Source organism: Peromyscus maniculatus, chromosome 21 (assembly GCF_049852395.1).
Source record: "Peromyscus maniculatus bairdii isolate BWxNUB_F1_BW_parent chromosome 21, HU_Pman_BW_mat_3.1, whole genome shotgun sequence".
Taxonomy (NCBI): domain Eukaryota; kingdom Metazoa; phylum Chordata; class Mammalia; order Rodentia; family Cricetidae; genus Peromyscus; species Peromyscus maniculatus.
The window spans coordinates 48,036,205-48,047,532 of NC_134872.1; the positions used below are offsets into that span (position 1 = coordinate 48,036,205).

Below are 11,328 nucleotides of genomic sequence, written 5' to 3' on the forward strand. Positions count from 1 at the left end.
GCAGAGATAGGAGGCTGAGGCAGGGGCATCTCAAGTTTTAGGCTAGACTGGGCTACCTAGCAAGACCCCGTCTCAAAACAAACAGGCTGGAGAGATGACTCAGTGGTTAAGAGTACTTGTCCTTGCAGTGAATCTACATTCCCTGCATCCACAGGGCAGCTCACTACATCTACAACTCCGGTTCTGGAGAATCAGATGCCCTCTGACCTCCGTGGGCACCAGGTACACACTGCACTACATATGCAGACATGCTGGCAAAATGCTCATATACATGACATAAAACAGTTCTCAAAATAACAACAAAATCCCAGTCCTCCAGGCAGGAGCACTGGAGCAGGAGTTAAGACGCCCGAGTGAGTGCTTGACCTGGGACAAACAGGCTCACTTTCTTGCGTTGGATGTGTTGGTGTGGAACAGGGTCTGTCTGTGTGGCCAGTGTAGCAGGAATCTTAAAAGTTCTTATTCATAAAATCAAGCCTGAGCCAGGGATTGGTGTGAACTGGAAGATCAGAGAACCAGAACAAGCCACAGCTACCTCACCTGGCCAACTTCTCAGTTGGTCTTGTTTTCTCAGACTGGAGGCCTCTGAGTCCTCATCCAGAATGGCTCTCAGCTGAACTCAAAAGCCTGAAAGCTTAACCAGCCAAATGCTTCTAGTTCCTGGTCCTCACGCCTTATATACCTTTCTGCTTTCTACCATCACTCCCTGGGATTAAAGGCTGCTTTCTGGGATTAAAGGCGTGAGTCACCATGCTTGGCTGTATCCTTGAACACATGGATTTCTGCCTCTGGAATGCTAGGATTAAAGGCGTGTGCTACCACTGCCTATCCTCATGTTTAATATTGTGGCTGTCCTGTTCTCTGACCCCAGATAAGTTTATTAGGGTGCACAATGTTTCAGGGAACACAATATCACCACAGGTCAGTGCTGGCCTCACACTAGTGATGCTTCCTAGAGCTGAGTGGCAGCATACTCTGCCATACCTAGCTGTCAACGTGCCACCTTTCACCCCAGTTTTCTCATCATTTAATTTGGACCAAAAAAAAAAAAAAAAACCCGCACCCCTCCTACAGCCTTGAGGAGAAGAGGAGGTGGACCTGCGAGGTCAGAAGTTGGCTCTGTGCCCTGTGGGTGTCTCATGGGTGACCTCAACAGAAGATCATCACACTGGAACTGCTGAGCCCACCCTGAGTGGGGCTAAGGGCCTTAGACCTCAAGTGGCATTCCCACCGAGTCAGCTTGGCACAAGTTCTGCATGACACTTTCTTCAGATCACCTGTGTGTCCCCTCAATCAGGGAGCCAAAATAGTCTTTATTCCATACTACAGACTGCAGGGGCTCGGGCATGGTGGCACATGGCTTTAATCCCAGAACTCAGGAGGCTGAGGCAGGTGGAGCTCTGTGAGTTCGAGGCCAGCCTGGTCTATTGAAGAGTTCTAGGACAGTCAAGACTAGATAGTGAAACCCTGTCTCAAATAAAAATCAAAACAACACACCACAACAAAAAGGACCTCAGGACACTGAACTAGATAGATAACCTTTAAAAAACAAGTCCTTTTTTTCCCATATAATTCTTTCTTTTTTAAAAAAATAATTTACTTATTTTTATTTTAGGTACATTGGTATTTTGCTTGCATGTACGTCTGTGTGAGGGAGTCGGATCCCCTGGAACTGGAGTTACAGACAGTTGTGAGCTGCCATGTAGGTGCTGGGAACTGAACTTGGGTCCTCTGCAAGAGCAAGTGCTCTTAACCACTGAGCTATGTCTCCAGCCCCTGAATTAAAATACATATTTGAAGCAAAGCTAGAGTCAAAGAGAATTTGATACTGATTTTACATACCAGGGTTGAGAGAGAGAAAGACAACTTGGGAAGAAAATAAGAGACACTAAGAACGTGGCTCTGGGCGTCTCGGAGGACAGGAGCAATGGATTACATTAAGATTGGACCTGGGAGAAGGCTCAGTCCGTAAAAGTGATGCCATGCAAGCATGACGCCCTTCCCTAGCACCTACACAAAGGCTGAGCAGGGGCCGGGGCCAGGCCGGGGCTGGTCGAAAGACCGCATCAGTCAAGGGCAGGTACTTCCCTACCACCTGTAACTACAGTTCCAGGGGATCCACTGCCCTCTTCTGGTCACCACGGGCACTGCACTCATGTGCACAAACCCTCACACAGTTTAAAATTCGGTAGAACTTTGAAAACAAAACAGAGTGTAGTGGCATGTACTTGCTATTGCTGAGAGAGTGGACACAGGAGGATTTCTGGACTTACTGACCAACCAGCTTATCCTCATCAGTGAGCTCCAGGCCAATGAGAGATGGTGCCACAAACAAAATGGATGCCTCCTAGGAAATGACACCTGAGATCCATCTCTGGCCTCCATATGCACACAAATGTACCTCCTGTCCATAAACACATGAATGCAAACACACATACATACAAATTATAAGGCCCGATTACCATGTGTTTATTATGTAATTTAGTGCCTTTTAGCTGCTGGTGTCGTTGGAGGACTTAAAGAAACTCTGGAATTTGATTCATGCAATCCCTCATGTCTTAAAGAGTTGAAAGGGGGAGCTGGAGAGAAGACTCAGCAGTTAGAGAATTTTACTGGTTTATCAGAGGACTGGCATTCTGGATCCCAGCACCCACATTGGGCAGCTCGCAAACACTTGTAACTCTAGCTCTAAGGTATCTGATGCCCCTTTCTGGTACACACACACACACACACACACACACACACACACACTAGCTCTAAGGTATCTGATGCCCCTTTCTGGTACACACACACACACACACACACACACACACACACACACACTAGCTCTAAGGTATCTGGTGCCCCTTTCTGGTACACACACACACACACACACACACACACACACACACACAAACGCACACATGTACAATTAATCTTTTTTTTAAGAGTTAAAAGGGACTTTAGCAACTACCCACCCACCTCCCAGTCAGTGTGAAGCCCCCTCCAGCCTCCACAACAGGGAAGAACGGAGCGGCCTCCGTCTGAAGGACCCTAGCACGGGGCGCTCTTCGTCTGTGCTAAGATGGCCTTGGACATCTCAGTTCCCTGTGTTAAGAGCAGCAGGGCTCTACGGGGGTTGACAAACTGCCCCTTTGCTGCAGCTCCTGACTCAAAATGCCCAGGGAAGGCCCAGGCTGTGTGCCAGTGACCCTCGGCTCTCAGGGAGAGGATGCAGAGAGCCGAGGAGGAGAAGGGAGAGGGACACATGATGGGAGAGGGAGGAGTCGGGGGAATGGCGGGACAGAAAGGGCGCAGGGCACGGAGGGTCCCACTCCGAGGGCTCACGGACGGGAAGGGCACCGGGTGCACTGGTCACGAGTCCCCTGCAGGGAGGGCTCCTTACCCCGTTCTTGTCGAAGGCTCGGAACATGCCCTCCACATACTGGGTGGCCTCCTCATTGCCCGTGACCTTGAAGAAGCGCTTGAACTCGTGCATGAAGAGGGTCCCACTGGGACACTCCACCACAAACTTCTTGTACCACTCCTGCAGCTCCGCCACGTCCATCTCCCCGGCAGCCTCCGCCTCCTCCCAGCTAAACTGCTGCCCCATCTCGGCTCCTCGAAGGCCTCGGCTGACCTTAGGCTCCGGCCCCTCGCCTCCGTCGCCTTGGTTCGACCAGCGCTTTCATTGTCTCGGGGAAACTGAACTTGATTGGTAGTGAAGGACCTCCAGAAGGGGGGCAGCCCGGGCCAGCTTAGCTGTGTAAGACCATTAGAGGATTCCCCGAAGTGACTGACCTCCATATGGCTAAGCTTCCTCGCCTCCCCCTCCACAGGCCCGGGGAGAGGCAGCAGGCTTCGAGCGTAAGAGTCCTGCAGGGTTTCTCGGTCACACCAGTGTCTGCGGCTCCCTCACAGGCCGCGCCTGAATCTGGAAGTTTTCATTTTCCAGCTTAAAGGACAAATGCTTCTCCCAGCCGTCCTGCAAGCCCTGGACTCTCTCCCTCTCTCTCAAGCACTAACGACCGGCAGGATCTGGGCGTGTGGGGCTAAAGTATCTTTGAGTGTCTTATATTGAAGACCATGTGAACCTCCTTTAGAAGCAGTTACATATTCACTCTGTTGACCAAGTATATGTTCATTACATATTGAATCGATCACATATTCATTGTATGAGAGGCAGGGGGATCTTGAGTTCAAAGCCTCTCTGGGCTACCCTGTTGACACAGGAAACACCTCGTGTCAACAACAAAACAATCAAATTATATATTTATGCTGTCTTTTAGAGTTTATTTAGTTTTTGGAGACAGGTTCTCACATTGTAGCTCTGGCTGTCCTAGAACTCACTATGTAAACCAGAATGGCCCTGAACTCACAGAGATCCACCTGCCTCTGGGATTAAGGACTACCATGCTTGGCTGCGTTTTATTTTTATTTTGTGTAAACAGGTGTTTGTATATATGCACATATGTATCACATGAATGCAGTGTTTCATAGAGGTCAGAAGGTGTCGGTTCCCCTAGATGTGGAGTTACATTCATTGTGAGCCACCACGTTGGATGCTGGGAACTGAATCTGGGTCCTCTACAGGAGCAACAAGTGTTTTTAATCACTGAGCCATCTCTCCGACCCTTGCACTTCTTTTATTTTTAAAGATTTTTTTCTTATTTTAAAATTATGTGTATATGTGTATGTGTTATGTTCACGTGAGTGCAGTGCCCATGGAGGCCAGAAGAGGGCGTCAGATCCTCTGGAGTTAGAGTTACAGGCAGTTGTGAACCACCCAACACAGGTGTCCATATCTGAACTCAGGTCTCTACAAGGGCAGTATAAGCTCTTAACCACTGAGCCATCCCTCCAGCCCACCAGAACCTATTTTTTATTTATTTGTTTGTTTATTAAAAAGGTTTTTTTCCATTTTACATACCAATCTCAGTCCCCCCCCTTCTCCCGCTCCCTCACTTCCCCCCACCCCACCCCATCCACTCCTCAGAGAGGGTAAGGCCTCCCTTGGAGGGTCAACAAAGTCTGGCATACTAAGTTGAGGCAGGATCAACAGCCTCTCACCTCCCACTCCCCCCACCCTTCCACTCCCCCCACCCCCCCCCCCACTCCCTGTCAAGGCTGAAACAACAACAAGGTGTCCCACCCTAGGGAATGTGTCCAAAAAGCCATTTCATGCACCTGGGATGAGTCCTGGTTCCACTGCCAGGGGCTCCCCAGACAGATCTAGCCACATAGCTGTCACCCACATTCAGAGGGCCTAGCCGCACCTATTTTTTTGAGTGGCCGTGGTAGTGCACACTTGCGGTTCCACCGTGGAAGGGAGGCTCGTCCTGGAACTGATGATGTGCTCAGGCCGGAGCTCATCTCCAGCGATCTGTGCCGGCTGACACCCCAGTTTCTCTACGCCTCACCACTCACCCCAGCGTAGGAATGTCTGCTGTCTCCCTTTCACGGTCTAGTGACGTTTTCTCCCACATCCCACATTCCTCTGGGTCTGAGGCTAGTGCTCTCCTCATACCCCACTGTTCCTTCAATGGCTCCTTTTCTCCCTCAGACGGTCCGTTCCGGGGCTGGAGAGATGGCTCAGCAGTTACGGGTCCTTTCTACTCGTTCAGAGAGACTGGGTTCAATACCCACACTGAGCGTTCACAACTGCCTGATTCCAGTTCTAGGGGATCCAACGCCCTCTTCTGGCCTCTGCAGGCCTCTGCATCCACATGGTGCACATACAGGCCAGCACATGCACATAAATAAAAATTCAAAAATAATTTAAATGCCTGTCCCTTTGAGGCCATGTCCTGCTCTGTTTTACTCTTCCTTGTTACTGTCCTTCATGAGTAATGTCACACTTGTCCCCGGTGGCGTGTCCATGATGTCAACTGGCCATCCATCCACACTAGCTCACAAATCCTTGGCCCCCTTAGCTGTTTTTTGTTGTTGTTTATTTAGCTCATTAATTTGTGTCTGTGTGAGCACAGGCACATGTATACCACACTGTGCATGCGGAGGTCAGAGGGCATTTCCAGGAATCTCCTTCTACCTTGTTGACCAAGGTCTCTCTTGTTTCTGCTGCTCTACTTCCTGCTCCTGTGAATGTCTGGATGATTCTCCTGTCTCCGTCTCCCATCAAACGGTGTGAGTGCCGGGCTGCAGGTGCTCACCACCACGTCCAGCTTTTCCTGTGGGTTCCAGGAACTGGCATATCTTCCTGCCTTCCACCCGCTTAGTAAAAAGCATCACCACCTCCCCCGTTCACCCGTGGTCCAAACAGTAGCAGCCTCTGGGAATTATTACATACAGAATTTCCCAGGTGTCCACTCCTAGTGAGCTGACTCAGGCACCTTGGGGTGGGGTACAGCACTGTTCAGAAAGCCCTGCAGGGCTCCCGAACACAGCGGAGTTTGAAAGCACTGGGTCCTGCCCCGACCAGTTTCTCTGCTGTCTCTGAAAGTCAGCCATCTTGTTGATATTTCCTCCCCTTCCAGTTCATTTACATTAACTCCATCACTGCAGTCATTCACCAACAGGACGACACTTGCAGTCAGTCTGACGATCCGCGTTTTTACCCTGTCATTGCTCATGTCCTTTTCCTCACAACTCAGCATGCTCTCAGTGCCCCTAGTGGAACTCTGACCTCCCCATCTAACCCTCGCCTGGCCCAGGCCTGCCTATATCCTAACCCCCGCCTGCACCTAGGAGGCTCTCGCCTCGGGAGCACCAGGCACAGTCTGTATCCTGTCACCCTAGGCATGCTTCCCCAGTGAAGTCACACCCCCTCAAGGTGACTGTCACACCCTCCACTAATCCCGGAGACCCTAACCCTCGCTTGAATTTGGTGTTTGTGGAGGGAACTGGGACGTGAAGATGGACGAGGATGGGGCTGGAGTGTCCAGGAGCCATGCGATGGGAAGCTGCAGGTTGAAAGCAGAGGGCAGGGCTTTTCTAGAACGCACTGCTGAGCTGGGAATGGTGGCTCAGGCCGTAGACCCGGCCCTTAGGAGGCTTAGGCACGAGGGTTGGGAGTTCTGGGCCAGCCTGGACCACATAGCAAGGCTTTGCCTCGAGGGAAAAAGGAATGAACAGGGCCTGGAGACGGTCCAGTGGTTAAGAGCACTTGCTGTTCTTACGGAGGACCCGGGCTCAATTCCTGGCACCCATGAGGTGGCTCATGTCCACCTAGGATTTCAGTTCCAGGGACTCCAACCCTCTCTTCTGGCCTCCTTGGGCACGGCATGCATGTAGTGCACAGACATAAATGGAGGTAAACATGTGTACACGGAAAAGACTAACCTTCAAAAGTTCATTGTAAGGAGAAACAAATTGTATGTGGGCCTGTTGGCACAGACTATAATTCCAGTCTAGGAGGCAGGCACAGAACTATATATGCTCGAGGCCTTAGTGAGACCCTTCTATATGAGAGAGAGAGAGAGAGAGAGAGAGAGAGAGAGAGAGAGAGAGAGAGAGAGAGAGAGAGAGAGAAAGCGCACAGGCTCACTTAGCAGTAGGCCCTTGCCCAGCCTGTATGAAGTTCAATCCCCAGTATCCAGGGGGAAGGGGGAAGAAAAATAAACTCTTTGAATGAAACACAACTTGACGTAGTCTCTGGCTGAGGGACCACAAATTGGTTGGGTTTTCACGTGGCCAGTTGCCCATGACCTGCCCTATAAATACCGCTGACCTAGCTGACCTAGGAGGTATAAATGTATCACTTTAAAGAAGATTAAGAATCCATGGCAGGGAAGGAGAGCTTGTGGGGGGGTGGTAACAATAGCAGGATTTAAAGAGGGCAGAGCTCAGCATGAAGCAGGGCGTTTGCAGAGAACCCCGGACGGCAGGCAGCCGGCTGCTCGTGTGCCCCAGCGAGGCGCGGAGTCCACTGACCCCCGCCAGGCCCGGCTGAAGCCCTGCCGTGGTCCCCATGCTGCAGTCCTTCCCACACAACAGCCCCCCGCCGCCGTGCCGAGCCCCAACACTGGGTGTCCCCTCACTCTTGGCCTGTGCCAGCATCGGGCCCACCACACCGTGTGTCTGCTCCCTTTGCATACATTATTTATTCCTTAGGACCCCCTCCCCCCAATCTTTTTTTTTGTTTGTTTGTTTGTTTTTGTTTTTCGAGACAGGGTTTCTCTGAATAGTTTTGCACCTGTCCTGAATCTCACTCTGTAGACCAGGCTGGCCTCGAACTCTCAGAGACGCGCCTGCCTCTGCCTCCGGAGTGCTGGGATTAAAGGCGTGCGCCATCATGCTTGGCTACAGTCAGTCTCTCTCTCTCTCTCTCTCTCTCTCTCTCTCTCTCTCTCTCTCTCTCTCTCTCTCTCTCTCTCTCGATGGGTTTCACTGTAGCTCAGGCAGCCTTTGAAGTCCTCAGCCTCCTCAGTGCTGGGGTCACAGGTTGAGTCACCAGGCTTGGCTCACAGCCCCTTTAGGTCCTGTGTTTGTCCTGTCACTCACCTGAACTTCAATCAATTTCACCACTTCTTGCCCCAGGTTCAGGTGCCGCTCAAGCCTTGGCTCTCTGCTGTGAAGGGACTAACGGCAGCATCTGCTTGTTATTGTAAATCAGATGGCACCCGTGTCTGAGGCCGCCCGGGAGAGACTGGGCATGGCGTAGGGTCTATAATGGGCATGCTGCATGTGGCCCATCTAGCCAGCTCTGAGCGGCTCTCTCTCCCTGTCTCTTCTGGGTGTCTCTTAAGCCAACACACAAGCCTCACTCACACCGCTGCCCCAGTGATGCCGCTGCCAGCTCACACTGCCTAGTGAAGGCCCATCATGAGCCCAGCTCTGGCACGCTGCTTTGTCTAGACCAAGCTTAATAGGTAGGCAGTTTCCTACACCCCACCCAGGAGTAAGTCAGGCTGTGGTAGGGTTAAGTATTTTGCCTGGGTTTACAGCACTTGGTGTGAACTCTTAGGTGGTAAGACTGTTTGACTCCCAAGTTCACGTTCCTCTACTATTAGTGGGGGGACACTCATCAACACATGAACAGGCAGCTAATGGGTTCAGGCTGCTTCAGGCACCCACTGTGGCTTTCCTCTTTGGCTGGACATGTCCGTGTATGTGGAGGCCAGGGTGGAAGCTGGGTCTCCTCCTCAGCTGCTCTCCATGTTTCTTCCATGTGTACATGTTTATATGTATGTGTGCACACACTTATGAGTGTGTGTGCACAGGATGTGCGTGTATGTGGAGGCCAGGGTAGAAGCTGGGTCTCCTCCTCAGCTGCTCACCATGTTTCTTCCATGTGTACATGTTTATATGTATGCGAGCACACACTTATGAGTGTGTGTGCACAGGATGTGCTGTAGCTAGAGTTTTCCTGCCTTGCCCACAGTCAGGACAAATCTTTGTCACCCGCCAGTCCCACAGCTGCTCAGACCCAACCAAGTAAACACAGAGACTTATATAGCTTACAAACTGTATGGCCATGGCAGGCTTCTTACTAAGTGTTCTTACAGCTTAAACTAATCCATTTCCATAAATCTATACCTTGCCACGTGGCTGGTGGCTTACAGGCATCTTCACATGCTGCTGGTCATGGCGGCAGCTGGCAGTGTCTCTCTGCCTCAGCCTTCTGCTTCCCAGAATTCTCCTCTCTCCTTGTCCCACCTACTTCCTGCCTGGCCACTGGCCAACCAGTGTTTTATTTATTGACCAATCAGAGCAATTTGACATACAGACCGTCCCACAGCAATGTGCGTCTATGTGGAGGCCAGGGTAGAAGCTGGGTCTCCTCCTCAGCTGCTCTCCATGTTTCTTCCATGTGTACATGTTTATATGTATGTGTGCACAGGATGCGAGTGTATGTGGAGGCCAGAGGTTTACATGGGAAATCATCCTTGACTGATCTTCTGCCTTGCTCACTGGGCATCATCTCTCAGAGCTCACCGACTCGGCTCTTCTCTCCAGGCAGCTTGTTGGGGGAGCTGGTCTCCTTCTGAGGCTGAATTCCAGGCGGGTCTCCATGCCAACCTGGTATTTACCTGAGTTCTCGTGCTTACATGGTACGCGTTAACCACTGAGCCATCTCCCCTGCTCCTCTGCCGGATCTTCTCAGACAGGCTCTCTCAGAGCCTCGAGTCTGCCCGTTCAGCTAGACTGGCTGGCAGCAAGTCCATTTATTTCCCCAGGGCTGGGATTGCAGAAATGCACCACTGTGCCAGCTTTTTATATGGGCTCTGGGCGACTGCGGTCTGCTGCATCTTTATCTTAAAGTGATTTTAAATTTTCATTTCTAGTTAGTGTGCTTGGGCATGCACATGCACAGGTCAGAGGACACTTCCAGGGGCAGTTCTCTCCTTCCGGGTGGGTTCTGGGGGTGAACTGGGGTGCAGACGCTGCATCAGTCTTATCCGGTCCACAACTGCTTGCTCAAGACCTGGCTGTGTATGACTGACCTAAGTAACGTGGCTCATGGGTGTTTGTCTGAAAACAGCTGAAGTGGACGTACACCCATTGAAGAGGTTCCTGAGGACCAGTCCTTGATGGCGAGCATTCATCTATTCCATTTTTACTGTCTACAAAGGAAAAGGCCCCGAATCTTAGTGGGTCCCGATTTCTTTTACTCCATCTTTTAGATACAAGTGTGTCAGAGCGCTGTTCCACCAGACCCAGCACCAGCTCCGCCCCTGCCTGAGCGCTAGCTCCTAATCCTGAGCTTTACCCCTGCCCTGGGTAAGTACACTTCAGGCTTACCTTGGGAATGGCAGCCAGCACCTGAGTGGAAAGTCACAGGTGGGCAACGGGGCTGTAGTTCTTTCCATGGTGATGGCAGTCTGGCAGTATGTACTCAGAGCACGGACACCTGCTGTTAGGTCAGGAGGTCAGTGTACGGGACAGAGAAGTGAAGGAAACCCACAGGACAGGCCTCCGTGTGCTTTAAAAGAAGCCTTCTCCGGGGTATGTGTGTGTGTGTGTGTGTGTATGTGTGTGCACGCGTGCGTGCGCCATGCCAACCACTCTCTCCGGGGTGTGTGTGTGTGTGTGTGTGTGTGTGTGCGTGTGCGCGTGTGTGCCATGCCAACCACTCTCTATTTACCAAGCCAAAAGCCAAGAAGTGCGAGGATTTCATTGCAGTGGAGTCTTGCCTCACCCTGGGCTTTACATGCAATTGAACCTCACAGACATGTAGGTATCTTCAGACAAGGCAGGAACACCTACCAAACATGCCATCTGCAAGGGACTAAGAAAAGTACTTACTTGCACCTACCAGTACTTGCAAGCCAAGTGAGTCACTGGTACTGACCAGTTTTCAGGGCAAAGGGCACTGCACAGAAGCTTGGTGAATGAATCGCAGGGGAAATGAAATGATGCTTAATTCCTTGAAAGAACAAACTCTCTGCA

The 11,328-nt window shown here is 51.2% G+C and overlaps 1 protein-coding gene across 1 annotated transcript in view; it reads right to left on the reverse strand.

Annotated features, from left to right (window-relative positions):
• The window catches only part of Guca1b (guanylate cyclase activator 1B), a 7,682-nt gene extending 4,090 nt beyond the window's left edge, over positions 1 to 3,592 (reverse strand). Inside the window, exon 1 of the mRNA XM_006989023.3 lies at positions 3,386 to 3,592. Coding sequence (XP_006989085.2) covers positions 3,386 to 3,592 — 207 coding nt within the window. The remainder of the gene's footprint in view (positions 1 to 3,385) is intronic.
• Between the last annotated feature and the right edge of the window lie 7,736 nt (positions 3,593 to 11,328).